Here is a 16152-nt window from a genome sequence, read left to right as displayed (position 1 = left end):
CGCGTAATTGCTTTCTTTGCGTATCAACTTTTGTGATTTTAGTTTCAAGTTCGCGGATAATTCTGAAAACATTGCGTTAAGAATATTTCATTTTTATTATACGCAATTATTACATTTATTCTATACACACATATATACACAGTCGCATTTAGTTTTTCAGTATAATAATTACCTCCGCATTGCTTTTATGTTTTATTCATAACAATACGATAATTGAAAATGTAATCCAGAAAAGAGATAACATAATTACTAGCTAGTTTTTAAATAAAATAAACTCGATAATCACCGATCTATGATTGCGATTCGATATTTTGATTAGTCGGAATAAAAAATATACTTTTATTATAAAACATATTTATTGCGATGTACACGGTTATTATGGCAAAAGCTAATAAACATTTGCATAATTGCGTCGATAAATAGCTCCCTTTCATTTAGTGCAATGTAAGAATAAAGATATTAAAAGCATGTGTTTTGTATTATTAGTTTTACAATTGCTTTTATTGATGTGTTTCGGTGAAAAGTTATTATTTTGTTTTTGTTTAAACGCGTTATTTGTCGCTTATACATTCCATGTTTTAAATCGATTATTCAACGCAAAGATATAAAAATCGTTGATGAGGGAGAAGTTTCTAAATTATCGAATGGGCCTGGAGAGTACCTTGTATATAGTGATATCTTCCATTTAAGGTCGCAATAAAGAGACAAAAATGCTCCAGGCAAACGACGCCATTACGATCCTCGTGCAAGTACATCGTTGTCGTTCCAGCACCTTCTTCGTGGACGACCGGCGACTCTTAGGTTCATGAAGTGCTCGAAATACACTTTGCAGTTCTTACACGTAGAAATATACATATGTACCCGTGAATGTGCGAGCGACGATATAAGACCAGGCGATAAGGCCGTTTCAGCAGAGCACTATCGCCGTCGTAACCGTTTTCGTAGGCTAACACTACGACCTGTGTAAGTGATCTTCGCATACAATTGCTTCGCCGGCGAAGTAGACGATAATAACGAGCACCCCGTATAAGAAGTGGCGCATTTAACCAGTTATCCGGGATTTTCGCTTATTACGTGAAATAAATTTAAATTAAAATTCAATAAGATATATTTAAAAATTTCGTATTTTTTTACAATTATGAACGATCATATATAATTTTGTATTTATTTAAATCTTCATTTAAAAGTAACGATTTATATGAAAATAATACCTGACATATATAATAAAGATTTCATCAAATATTGTGTTAAACAAATAATACTCTTTATTAATTTTCAATTTTATTTTTCGAAAGTAAAACTCGAACGAGATTTGAATGCGTCGAAGCAATGATATTTACACACTGATAGGGAACGACCGAATGATAACAAGCGCGAAAATTGTTTCTGCCAACTAATACATGCATGTAGATGGTGTGTCCGCGCGGCGAGTAATTAATTTACGGACGCAAGATAAAAATGGTTTATTAAATGCCATCCCAAATGATTTGTCGCTAGAGCATTCGGCCCGAGAACTTCGGTTGATGCGGTTAACGCGATGAACTGACCGAAATGTTGCAAGTCCTGCATTAAATTGCATGACGTAGGCAAATTGAAACGGCTTATTTTATTTTAACCGCAGATTGAATTGCGTTAGGTATAATAATACATCGTGGTTTTTAACATGTTTTGCTATTGTAATCCGGTATGAGTTATTAGTACATCATACACTGATTAAATTACACGCGAATCATGACACGTCAAAAAATTGAGATTTTGCCATTTTAATTTCCATAACTAGTTTTATTGTTTTTTCGTATTGAAACCGAATATATTTCGTATAAATTCAAACATTTGTTTCAAATCCGTGAGTTGTTATTTAATCTTTAAAAGAATACTCAATTATGAATATTAAATTATTTTTTAAATTTATTAATTTTGTTATATTTTATTAATTTCACACACACATAAATACTTTATAATTTTTTATAATAAATTTCTTTATTCTATTATTTAATGTATAATTATACGTATAATTATATTAATGTATAATTATAATGTTCTATTGTTTAATGTATAATTACACATATATATATTAATGATTATTACATTTTTATTATTTATGCAACTCAATCTGTGGTTAAAATAAACCGCTTCAATTTGCTTTTGGTTAGCAATTTAATATAAAAATAAAATTATTTAATATAAAAACATATTTAATATAAAAATTATTTATTATAAAAATAAAATTGTGTATATTTTATTAGAAAATAATACTTCCACAAATATATGTATATGTGTATATGTATAAAAATATATAAAAAGCTTTCATATCTCGTAATACTGATATATAACGTGAGCTTTTGTTTCTCTGTTACAGAAGAGCTATCTTGACGAACCCTGATCTACTGGCGAGCACACCGTGGTACCGGTTGCTTGAGAATGATTTTTGGGGAACACCACTGACGGAACGCGGCTCGCACGGCAGTTATCGACCGCTCTGCGTGGCCACCTTTCGTCTGAATCATTCTCTAGGTGGCCTTGAACCTTGGGGCTATCATCTGGTGAATGTGGCCTTGCACGCTGCTTGCACCATTCTCGTGGTCAAGGTTGCCAGAAAGGTGAGTGTGACTACTTTTGCCTTTTTTTGCAAATTTTGAAATTTTAGCTTTTGAGTTAAAGCTAAATTTTAGCTTTTTTTTTTTAGCTTTCAAAATAAGCAATGAGTTACGATAAAAATAAAAAATTTTGGCTACACATTTGTGCGAATAAAAATTATATCGCAATAATCTCAAATAATATAATTTTATATAATTTTATTGCGACAAAAAGAAGTTAATAGTGAGACACCTGTAGAGCATATATCATACGGAAGTTTTGATAATATCCGATGATATAAAATATATATAATGTAACTGTGTCAAAAACATTATAAAATTTTAAAAATCTGCCCTAAAGCATTATTGTTAATTATATTTCCGTACTTGTGTAATGGTCAACATATTAATGGATTAACGTTAAAAAGTCTGGGATATTTGGAATTATTAAAATTTTATTTCTCTTTGTTTTTCATGTAAATTATTTTTATTATTTACAAGACAAGAGAATAATTTTTTAAACAAAAAATGTAGATATCTATTTTCAATAGATTTAATTCTTTTTTCATAATTTACATCATATCAATTATTTATAACGAATTATTTATAACGAATTTAAATATTGCTCCAATTTGCCTGATTTTATTAGAAGAAAGAACGCCATTCACTTTACAGACGCATATTATAAATCCATCTAATTATTCCAATTAACTCTAAATCCGAGTTATATTTGAACTAAAGCTGCAGAGATCTTTGTTATTTTATCTACCAGAACATATCTCTGGGAAATTGTCGGCGGCAGAATTTAAATAAAGGCGAGGATTTCGCTTAACTTTGGCACAAGCCTACTGTGCGGTTTTAATTTTACGACGCCACTTCGTTAGCTTGGGATTTCTCTTATTCCGAGGGCGCTGTAGGGCGGTCGTGAAAAGGAACTGTAATGGTGATTCGGCGTAACTGCACGCGAACATCTCGAATAGAACTTCCGGATACGTTGGAAGATCAAAAGAACCACGATGAGGACCTATCATCCTAATGAGACTTTAATTTTACATCACCTCTTTCGGTCATCGTGTTTAACTTGGAGTATTTAACTTCAGCGTGGCGCTTTGAGGAGTCGCGGAAAATACAATTTAATCACACACATAGTAAATCACGCAAACTTTAATTACTGTATTACTTTAAATAAAAAATTTAATTATGTGTACTAATGCATATAAAGCATAATTTTATAAGCACTGAAATATATATTAAATTTAATTATTTTTACTAAATTATATAAAAACCGATAGTAATATATATATTATTGAATAAAATGAATGAAATTTAATTAAACATGCAACTTTGATTAAGTTTAAAAGAACTAAAAATAGAATTATCAGAAATTATCAGAATTATCAAAATAATAAGGTAAATAGTATCTGCAAATTTTGAAATAAGATAGGAAAAAATTTTAAAACAAAGTCACATTAGAGAAATGAAATTACTGGAAATGGAGAGATTCCATCAGAATTCTACATGTAAATACGAAGCGCATTCTTGGTACCATGAAAATAAGCAGTAATATCAAAGTTGCATACCATTTTATAAGTTCATTAGCAACTCAAATCGTTTTAGCGCGTTATTATGGGCGTGCAAGAGTATGAAGAGCCGCGTTAATTTAATACACACAGCACTTTGCTGAGTAATGAAACTGTCACACTAATTAACTGAGTCTAAGTGTATTAATGAAGGTACTTCTCGTACTTCGAGAGCAACGTTTTGAGTTATACGCGTGTTATTCGTATCTCCCGTATGGCATTTCGCCCTCGCCTTCGATGTTTTGCCTCGTTTTCGATTCCGAGAGATTTTCCTTCCGAGCCATTTCGTCGCCATCGATTCGATTTTCCATCGGCGGGTGGGAAAAAAATATACGACATTTATACAATTTCCCTTTTCGAAATTCCGCCCATCTCGTCGTATCCTCTACCCCTTTATTGCAAAAGTGCATCGGGATCGTATAATTTTCGAATGCTGCCATCAATGATCACTGTACGGACGAGGTTACCAAGTGTCGTGTACAAAACTACGAATTGTGTTCTATGTTTTTACATATTTAACGATTTTTTTCTTTTTACAAGCTCTCACTTTACTCGCCTCTCTAAAATTTCATGGTTGGTTTTCTATACTGTCAATGGATATGGTTATGTCTTTATCAATATATATTTTGCTTAACATTGATATATATTTTTGATTTGACATAGAAAAAGTCACATATTATAAAAAGCAAAAAATTGTAAAATTTCTAATATTCTGATAAAATCATTAAAGTTATCATTTGTTTGATAGACAATTAAATTAAAATTCAAGTTTCAAACTTGTAACCGAGTATAGGTAATTAACGAAGTTAATTAACCCCATTCTCGTCACTTGAAGGATTGCTTCGTGAAACGTTTACATGTGTACCTTACGAGATACCCGCAATTACACTTTGCAGGTCCTGCCAGGAAGGAGCAATCTCGCGCACGCGATCACGGGTTTCCTGTTTGCGGTCCATCCCATTCACAGCGAGGCTGTGGCCGGTATAGTCGGACGTGCCGACCTTCTTGCCTGCTTCCTGACCTTGACATCTTTCTTGACGTACTCGGCCCATTGTAATCGCACGAGATCGCCGTTTCCTCTACTGTTGGCCTTGATGTCATCGACGCTGGCTACTCTCGCCAAAGAAACTGGTATATCATCTCTGGCTCTCTGCCTTCTGTGGGAGCTCTGTCGCGGCGAGCCAAGTCGAAAGGTAAGTGACTAATAATTTTATTACCAACATCAAGCGTTTTTATCATATGGTTCAAAACTGCTTGACTTGTAGCAGCCAAATCAAACATTCAGAGCAAAAGATAATAAGAAGCATTTTTCATCTACTTAAATTTATTTGAAAAGATTTTTATGGATTACAATTCGCACACTTCTACCATTTTCGTTCTGAAATCTTTGAGTGTCCAATGGATTTGTTCTGAGTTAGTAGATAGAATCATAGGATTTTTATTGTCAATATAATTATAAAGTAATAGTATATATTATAAATTAAAACAAATATATGCTAAAGAGATTTAAATCATTATATTCTTACTTCTCAGAACGGTAACATACGTATATTCAAAGTTAAATGCAGTAAATTCATGAATACATGAATATATCCGGATTATCTGAATGTTTGAATTATTTATAATTAAATACATGTCATTTTTAGAAAATAAGTGTTTTGATAGTGACACATTTATTTAAAGATTTGATATATTTTGATAGTGACACATTTACTTGAAGACTTGATATGTGCAAAAAGAAATGTACAAAATATTAAGCATCTAAGTAAGCGCGTTTAAATGTTGCGAACCAGTGCATCTAGTTTAAAAGTATTTTAAATCACAAAAATAAGATTTAACGTATCATTGAATAGGATTTTGCGAATCGATATCAGTTTGCGGACGTGTCGCACGATTTGCGTTCCATGATTGTTACGCGCGAGAGCGTCACGTCGTCGTTTACTCGCACGTCTCGTCTCGCATTTCGCGGAGCGTGAAAGTTTCGACAGGGAAACAAGGCGGAAGACAGACAGAGCCCGCGTGCTCACGTACGGATTCGGAGAAGCGTGTAACCGATAACGCAGTGCCGCTGCAAGACACTGCATCCCGCCTGCATTCTGGCGAAGACAGCAAGCTGATGCACACACGGCAAACCGCCCATCTTCAGCCTCCACCTTCGGGTGCTTACTGTCGTCACTTACCCTGCCTCTCTCTCGCTCTCCTCTCCCCTCGCTTCACCCTTCTCTCGCGATCCCCGAAATCCTCGTTCGCCTCCTCCTTTCGCGCACGTTGCATCCGGATGCACCGGACGCCTCGCGTGATGCATGACGTACGCCCGTCTCTCCCCCGTTTACCAACGGTGAGTTGGAGGGGTGCCAAGAGGATCGTTCGCATCTTCCGAACGCTATGAGGCCTCTACACGTCTTCTCTTTTTTCTCTTGGCGTTCCCTCTTCCCGCACATCTTCGTATTTCTCTTCTTTTTATATTTCCGTCTCTTCCTCGCGTCCGCCGTCTGCTGCATCCCTCTGCGGCTTTCACTCCTTTCTCATTCAGCTCGAAGTATCCGTGTGCAAACCGTTTGCACCGTTTCCCACCAGGATAGCCTGCAGTCGAGTGCGATGCGCTTCGGTGACGGATTAAGGATTAAATTCAAGGATGGAACTCGAGGCATAAAAGATGATTTTTTTGTGAGGCTCAAAATTTTAAATCAAGGATATTTTAACGTTAAAAATATTTCTATTAATTTTTTTACATTTACATAGATACAAATGTAATTATTAAAGAATTTAATAATTGATAAAATTTTTAGAAAAAACGTATAGAGATTTTTTTTCATACGAATCACGAAGTCCAAAGCGAAAACGTCTCGCCATTCGAAAGCAGAAATGTCATCGCTGGTTGCAGTACTATGTCACCTTTTTCGTTTTCTACTCGCTTTGTTCGGTCGCGCGGAAATATGCGTGGATCGACGGAAACTGTAGCGAGGCCGAGAGACAAACGAGACGTGACGTTCCGCAGATGAGAACTAGAGCCGGGATGGACGCGAAAAGCGCGCGAGAAGGGCGAAGGGCGGAAATTTATTAAGTTACAATCGAGCTGTCCGGAACGATCGTGAAGTAATTGGAAAAAATCTGATTTTCAGATTATCGATTTTGGCGGGAGTATCGAACAGGCGGCTAGATATCTCTTCTTGAAATATCACCGCGCGATGTTAAATCCGGCTCTCTGTGACGTTTGTTTCGTTTTGGATGCTTTGTTGGCCGTTTTATCGGAGATAAAACAATATCGCCACGAAGCGCAGAAAAGCCACGATAAGTGGTGGAATTACGACAATTATAGCGCAGCCTCGGTAATCCTCGGTATATTCGTAGCTAATTTCAACATATCCAGTAGATGCAAGGACGCATTCGGATTATGAGGCATCGGGTTTGCTCATATTTGAATACGTATAATCATATTAAAAAATAAAAATTTGATAGCGACATTAGACGACGAGTAAATTTTTTTAATATCAAATCGTGGAAAAAAGGAATTTATTTTTTTAATTCAAAACTAAATATAGCAATCAATTACACAGAAAAAGATAAGTGTCAAATCAAAACTTATATACTTAAACTAACGCGTTCATTGTTTCGTATATACGCAACAATTTATAATCTTCTTAGAAGAATTTAATAATTTTAAATTTCAACAATATTAGAGTCTTATTTTAATATTGTAATTGTTACCTCAAGAATATATAATTATTTAATTCTACTTTAAGAAAATTATAATCTTTGATTTAAAAATATTATTTTCTATCTAACATTGTTTCTTTTCCATTCAAGAAAATTAAATCTTAAATCATAAGAATATATTTTTCTTGATTGAACTATATAAAATGGCTTTATTCAAGTAATTATATTTTTCTTTAATTAACGCAATATAATCTCACTTCAAGATTTCTATGTTAAAATTAAACATATTTTCAAAACAAGAACGTCCTTTTTTTCTGTATATTCTGTGTATATTGAAATAAAAGACTTGCCACATCTCAGAAATTTTCCCCTGTCAGATTTGATTTTCCAGCACAGCAGTCGACGAGTAAATTAACATTAATCGCGTAATGTTACACGGACTTTGTGAAACATACAGAGCGCCTTATTGTACGTAATACGGATAATTGTCGCTGTCACAGGAAGTCTTTATAGCAAAAGTTTTGTTCAGGAATTAGCGGTTACGGAACCGCCAGCGCGCCGCCCGGATGCAGCCGTTCGCATCGCCCGGAAAATTACATCTTACGGTTGTAACGAACTTGGCGGAAGTTTGTACGAGGCGCGACGTATCGTTCGTTTATTAAGGCGAGTTTTAAACTATTCACGGCCATGTGCCTTAACAAATCTTGTCGTATAGTGTCTCTTTCCCTTTGCGACGTTTGAACTCGCGGCGCGCTCAAGAAACTTGGAAATAATATGAAATTGGAATAGAAAAGAGAGAGAGAGACAGGGAAAGGGAGAGCAGAGAAAAATGGTGGAATAAGGGGCAAGGGTAATGCGAAGTAATAAGGCGTATACCGGAAGCAATGTGCGGTAAAACGCGCGCGAGACATCGTCCTTAAACACAACCACGTGGCATTCAATTTCGCGTCAGCTAACTTTTTTAACGAACTTTGCGGCGCACTTTGTGCCAGTTCTCATTCCAGTCGCTGGAGATATGAGACGAATGTCTCAGCACTTGGAGAAAGAGCGTAATCGTGCTTAACGTGAATTATAAATTCACCGCAAACTATTATTTCAGCCTGATCCGACTGTCTGTGTAACTTTCGAATCGCATTTTCAGCCACGGTTACCGCGCAGAGAAATTTCGTTAAGATTCTTTACGCGAATTTTGTGCAGTTCAATCTAATTTCATAAAAAATGTTCTCTATGCTTATTATACTTTTCACCTCGTAAAAGAGGATTTGTAATAATTTTTTTACAAACGCATGTTATAGAAAGTGTCGATCGTGAAATAAATTTTGTTTTCTGTCAAAAATTATTTAATTAATTTTCTATCAACGAAAACTTGATAATATTTAACTATAATAATATTTATTTATTATATTAACGAGAATGATACTTAAATAAAATTAAACTAACTAGTTATTTTCGCTTGATGAATTCGCTGAAGGACCGTAATCGGATTGCTCGCGCAATGCAAAATCCTACGCTGTCGCTCTTCAATAACATTTCGCTTGTCCATTGCGAGCGGTGAAGGACGCAACAAAGCAACTGTTATTCCTTCACGTTTCGTCAACATGAGTATTGTATGGCGAAACGCGTCTTGTTCGCCGATTCGTCGGACAAACGATTTTCTCCTTTCCATCCGACCGAAACCACCTTCCGGTCGGATGCGATGCCGCGTTCGCCGAAGCAAACATCGTTTCGACGACTGTGAAAGCTTTTTCATACTTCCAATTCGCTTCTTTTTCCTTTATGTTTATTCATGGGAAAAAAGAGCGCAAGCGCGCCATGGCAATAGTGGGCACAACGTATACCCGATGAACTGACAGCAAAAATAACCGTCGCGTTATTACGGTATCATATTTCCCGAGATACTCCTCGTAATACGTTTCTACGGTACTTTTATTATTTCTGTACACACCTGCGAGCAACACATGTATCTTGTTAGGTGCGCACGTGTGTCGCAACATTATGTACGCGTGTGCACATATGTGCTATCTTTAGCTGGATTATTTTAAATCTACAACGTCGTTCTCTTATCACGGCAAAAAAAGGATATATTACGAATCAACCCGAATAAAATTTATAACCCATCGATTGGACAACTCTCTCTCTTTCTCTCTCTGATTCTCATCTTATTTATACATATATATATATATATATATATATATATATATATATCTCGATTCAGATCTGTTATATAATTGTTGACAATTATATAACATTATAATCAAAAGATTAAATTGCCTTTTTGACAATTATATGTTTGAACATATAATTGTCAAAAAGGCAATTTAATCTTTTGATTATAGCTGCTGCAAGTCTTAGAACAAACTCGATAAAATGACGGATTTTCGATTTTTTTTTCCATTATAGTATTTATTACTTTTTGGTCGGAATTAACTTTTTCTCGAGGTAGCAAAATGATTATACATGTCAATTTATTTTCCACTTTAATTTCGAAGTTCTGAATATAGTATATATATACTCAATTTACCAAAACCGGTCATGATGGATTTAGTAATTTCAGCATTACAATTTAAAAAGTCGATAGCATATAATCGTTAGTATGAGCAAAACGAAATATGACATTATTTTTTGTAGGACAGGACGAAATTTTTCAACGAAATATTATACACTTTTTTTATAAGTAAATTAAATAGATGTCGCGCGATTCGTTTGCGACAAACATTGGCATGGTATTTTAATAACAATTCAGGAAAAAATCTCATTTTCGTTGTCAATCCGATAAAACTCATAAGCGCTTATTATGTTAGTGAAAGGTATATTTATTCTCAGGTATATTCTTTAGTGCAAAATAATTTTGTTAATCTAATATCCAATTTAAATGGATAATAGGATAATAGGATTTTATGGATAATAGTCTCTAGAATATAAGTGTGATTGAAAATGAAAATAAAATCTTTGAAACTGAAAGCTAAAGAGCCGAGTTAAAGAAATTAAAAATAATAATAAAAATAAAATATTTTTTCAAATATTTGTCAAAAGCGACAGATTTGATAAAGACATACATAAAGATATACATTCAACGCCGATTGTTCTAGTGTTAAAAAATTAGACAGTAATGTTTCTGATGCGTGACAACATACTGTATCTCTCCTAATTTGACCTAATCTATATGCACAACGTACTTGTGCAACCTCCAAGCACGACAATCATCGTCGAAACTATACGAGCAATGACATATCTGTCAATCGTCAAATTTCAGGGCAATTGCGGATTCACTCGGGGTCGGAGTGTCGGCATTCTGTCGGGCGGTCTGGCGCTACTCGCACTAGGTCGGCTCAGGCTCGTAGGCAACAGGCCCGAGTTCGCGAGCGCGGACAATCCGGCGGCGAGGCATCCTTCACGGCTGACACGCGGCCTGACGTTCCTGTATCTTCCGGCGGCCAGCGCGAGAATGCTACTGTGTCCGAGCACGTTGAGCTTCGACTGGTCGATGGACGCCGTGCCGCGCATAACGAGCCTGTTGGACCCGCGTAATCTAGAATCGGTGTGCCTGTACGTCGCCCTGATCGGTGCCGTTTTCTGGGCCGTCAGGAGTCTGCGACGACGTCATCGAAACTCGTCGATGCTGGGTCAGCAGGCGTATTCGACGCGCATGGTTACGTCATCCAGGTGTCCCGTGTGCGCCGGTAGACGCACCGGCGGCTGTCACACTGACGGCTGCAGGGCGGCCAACAACAATAACAACAGTCCGCTCGGTGATTGTCATTGTGCCAAGAGGCCGAGCAGCAACGGCGGCGTTAACGTTGGTGGCCGGCAAACGGCGGCTACCGCCGTCGCCGTCTCCCTGGGCTTCCTCGTGCTTCCCTTCCTACCGGCGAGCAATTTGTTCTTCTACGTGGGCTTTGTCATAGCCGAGAGGATACTGTACCTGCCCAGCGTGGGCGCCTGTCTGGTCGTCGGCGCTGCGGTGTCCGGATGCTATCGGATAGCGAGAAGAAACGGGTCCAAAACGCGCGGTAGGGCGGTGCTGCTGGCGACGGCGATCCTCATCGGCGTGTTGTCGGCGAAGACGCTCGTGAGAAACGCTGACTGGAGGGATGAGGAGAGCCTGTACAGGTCCGCGCTCCATGTCAATCCGCCAAAAGGTAAGCGATTGATTAATATCAACCGGAAAGAAACATAAAGGAGGCATGATTAAATTTATAAATGTCGACGAAAGCACGAATTTTTTCTATTCTTTGCGATTAATCTAATTTTTTATATCTTGGGGAAAAATTTTAATATATATCCTTGCAAGATTTAGAATGAAAAAAGTTATATATAGACTATATTATTAAAAGTTATTAAAAGTTTGCGATAAAAAATTTCAAACTTGTAGTGTTCGTGCATAGCGTAGAAAATTTTAGGTTCAGAAATTACATGAAAGTTTTTGAGAGTCGACAATATTTTACATATAAAGTATTAATAATTTTTAGTCTAAGAAAAAAAAATTAACGTTAAATAAAGTGTGATGAATGAGGAGAAAAAGATGATCGGTAAAAGAGATATCGTATGAATTTTTTCATATATGATTGATTTTTCATCGAGTAAAATAATCACTTAAAAAAAACTCAAACTTCTCAAACTAAAAACTCACTGAATAATGTATTTTTTTAACGACTATGCATCTCATGCATGAGCTCCATTCGATATCTCGCAAAGTGTCGCCGATGACACTTTTATCAGCTGCGTTCATTCCGTTGTCGACCGCAAGCTTTTAAATGTATGCAGTATTTATGAAAACGTATCTCTTTATATATGCGAGGAACGTAAAAAGGAAGAAGAACAACCGATGTGTGTGCGTCGTGCGTTACCGGACGGATTAAAGACATAAAGATAATAGAAACGCCGCGCGCATTAATAATAAAAAACCATTGCGCGTTGATCGAGGCCCGATAGGCGCGTCGCCGCGACGAAATATACGGCCACGTAAAAATGAAATTTCCCCTGCCAGCCGATAGGGTCGACGGATATCACACGTCGCCTGTTTTCTCGTTATAACGGCGGGGCCATTGTGCCACCGGCGTGTGTGGGTATGTGTGTATGTGTGGGTGTATGTGTATGGCACTATCCCGTTTGTTCATCTTGCACCTCGGTGCAGGCAACTATGCGCCTACCGTGTCCATAAAATCGCTGAGAAGATGAATACACGGCATGCAACGAAGGCCCCGTCTGACCCTTCTCCGTCTATCTCTACTGCGTTTCGTTTCTCTTTTTCTCTCTTCTTCGGGTGACTTTCTCTTTAATTTCTCAAACCTTGTGTATTCTAATGACAATTCGTATATATAAACTCGGTTATGTCTGTATATATATAATAAATTTCTGAATTTATTCATAAAGATAAGGGAAAGAATAAATTTCTCTTTAAAAGAGAATTTTGAAATTTCTTTAAAAAATGATTTTATGAAACGATATTTGTTGCTATTACTATATATGTGTATGTAGAAAACGAAATATTTAAAGTAAAATAAATATATCAAAATTTTTATATTATATTTATAGATTTATTGAAAGAAATTTAATGTTTTTTATGTTAAAATAAAATTACGAAAACACATACAATACTATTTTAATTATCAATATTGTTGATTAATTACATAAATACTGAGGTAATCATTAGATTTTTTAAATTTGTATTGTTCTTTTATTATTTCTTTTATACAATTCCTTATGGCACTGAAAAAATCATCAGTTCTCTTTTTTTTTTGTTTCCTTGCTTTCTGCATATGTCATATTTTTAATCTATCTGACAGAAACGTCTTACGCGAGCGCATGCCAGCATACATGCGCGTTAAAAGCATACGCGAGTTTCTCGTTTCTCCTCATCTGTCGGGAGGGAGTTCTCCCTTTAATGCACCCTTCTAATCCGACCCGTACCCTTTTTCACCTTTTATCCACTTTCATACGGCACTTATCCTCCACAGGGTGTACTTTTTCGTAATTATTTTAACTTACAGCCCCGCGTAACTGCTGCAGTCGGCTTTCCTTTCGCTGGCGAGAATTTTTGTTTCCATAAAACGTTTTATCCGCGCGATACAATGCGAGTATATTATAAATGTAGCGAATTACCGTATTAATATTTCCTTTTTTTACGATTATTGCCGGTTACATATTCAGTTTATTGAAAGTAACATTTGTGATATTTTTCTATTTTGTTTATCAAGAATTTATCTTAGAATTGAAAAGAACTGCTCAATTTTATTTAAAAAAAAATAGATTTATAAAGGAAAGAGATAGATGGACATTTGGTTTTTAAACTCGATACATATGGAGCATTGACGATATAAGTTACTCGATTCTTCCTTTACATAGGTTTTCTCTTGGCCATCCGTCTTTGCCACTTTTTACACTTTATCCGCTCCATTTACTTTCATGATAATCTAACGATTGATTGCACGATTTAATCTACCGGACAGTAGTTCGTATTAATTGCGCCGCACATCAGCGCTGCGCATCTGTTCCACATCATCGATCGCATTACATTACTTTAAGATTATCTTACCCTAACTTTTATATTATTTATGCACGTTCGTTCGATTAATGGAGCGTTTTAAGTCAAACTTTGCGTCGACGTCAGTTTTTATTCGATCTAATGTTTAAATGAAATGTTTGAACACAAATTGACTCATTAATAATCAAGATCGTTTATAATAACATGTATAAAGAAGAATTTAGAATAGATTTTTTTTGTTAGAATTTTGAAGAGGTAAATTCTAATTTAATAATGCAGAAGAATTTTTCAGGCGTGTTTATCAAGCTTCAATCAAGAAACCTCACATTCTCTCTCTTTGTGTCTCTCTCTCTCTCTCTCTCTCTCTCTCTCTCTCTCTCTCTCTCTCTCTCTCTCTCTCTCTCTCTCTCTCTCTCTCTCTCTCTCTTTTTGTCTCTAACTCTTATATCTACACATCCTCACGTTTTTTAAATTAACAGCTCTCGCCTTAATTCCGCGCCCGGTATTTGCCAGGCGTTCTCCCGAGAGAGCAGAATCTCGCTCTTTCTCCCAGGATGCTTTCCATTCCCACCCAATCTCCCGTTGTCCATTTTTTAAATATCCTCGCAAAGAGAGGAAGGAAAAAAGCTGAACGGGAAAAAGCGAGTAGAAGCGACGTAGAAGCGAGCTAGCGGTCACGCGAGCTGACGCCGACACGACGCGCTGCTACCGGCGCCAACGGCGACGTCACAGCGCGTTTTAATTGCGCCGACAGAAATTGCGTGTTACCGTGTTAACAGGCTGCTCCGCCACGAGAAATAAATTTACATTTTGTTGGTTCAGGTCGCCGACGCGCGCGCGTACTCGTCGGATATTTCCGTGTGCCTTTCCCGCTCGACCCTTTTGCGTCCTTCCTGTTCAACAGCCTGCGTCCGGTGGCTGCACACATCCTCTCCTTTCTCCATCGAGCTCACGGAGTCACTCTACCATCGGGTTGACGTCCACTCGTTGATTTAACGCGCGTATAAGTGACTGACGCACGCTCCAGCATCGCTTTCCTCGGTTAACTCCGATTTCCATTGATCACGCGGCGCGATATGTCAATCACGATTAGGCACATTCGCGAAACTATGCCAATGAGAGTGATTAAAAAAGAGATATTTGAATATTTCTGTTAATCTGTTTGTCAATATTTCAAGAAAATATTTCTGAAAATGTTCGATTTAAAGAAATTGAGAGAAAAATATGTAGATCATTAATTACACAGGCCTGCGAGGGTCAGTTACAAAAAGCAGAGTAGGTGGATCTGATAGATTTCTTGATACTGAAAACGAATCTGGCCGCAGAATTTCCCCAGCACGTCAGGTTTCCGAGTAATTTAGTAAAAAAAAATTGCGTGGTAGCAATCGAAAATGGATTTGAAAGGTAAAGGCTAATACTATACGATGCGATTGGCAGAAATATTTCAACAAATTAGATTCTTCTATAATAAATTCATGAAATTTGCCGAAATTGTCATTTTTGGACTATTTAACTATTACTGGAAAACCTGTTGTGCTGGGAAAATTCTGCGGCCAGATTCGTTTTCAGCGTCAAAAAATCTGTCAGATTCATCTAGTCTGCTTTTTGTAATCAAACCTAAAATTTCACAGGTCTGTGTTATTGGAAACCATATATTTGAATAAAATTATCAATTATTCTATTGATGATAGAACTATATTCAGCATTCGCTACGTAGAGACATTTAATTTTAATTTTACTTCATACACTGGATTTATCAGAAGTATCACTCAAATAGGTCGAATTATTCTGTGCAAACTACACCTCAAATATCCCATAATAGCGTTGAAAGTGGAATAACGACGAAAATATTAGC

The 16152-nt window shown here is 36.5% G+C and overlaps 1 protein-coding gene across 4 annotated transcripts in view; it reads left to right on the top strand.

Annotated features, from left to right (window-relative positions):
• Tmtc2 (Transmembrane O-mannosyltransferase targeting cadherins 2) overlaps positions 1 to 16152 on the top strand; it is a 265630-nt gene that overhangs the window by 178473 nt on the left and 71005 nt on the right. For all 4 annotated transcript variants that reach the window (XR_014440051.1, XM_083106345.1, XM_083106344.1 and 1 more), the window contains 3 exons: positions 2360 to 2600; positions 5053 to 5349; positions 11067 to 11952. Coding sequence is in view for 3 of the 4 variants with exons in the window: in XM_083106345.1 (XP_082962471.1) it covers positions 2360 to 2600; positions 5053 to 5349; positions 11067 to 11952 (1424 nt within the window). In the remaining variant the exon portion in view is untranslated. The remainder of the gene's footprint in view (positions 1 to 2359; positions 2601 to 5052; positions 5350 to 11066; positions 11953 to 16152) is intronic.

Source organism: Camponotus vicinus, unplaced genomic scaffold, assembly GCF_025532165.1.
Source record: "Camponotus vicinus isolate PSW18456_S1 unplaced genomic scaffold, iyCamVici1.0 SCAF_8, whole genome shotgun sequence".
In the NCBI taxonomy this organism is placed as follows: Eukaryota; Metazoa; Arthropoda; class Insecta; order Hymenoptera; family Formicidae; genus Camponotus; species Camponotus vicinus.
Note: the sequence above shows the minus strand (reverse complement) of the source record. Positions and strands in the feature narration are given on the sequence as shown.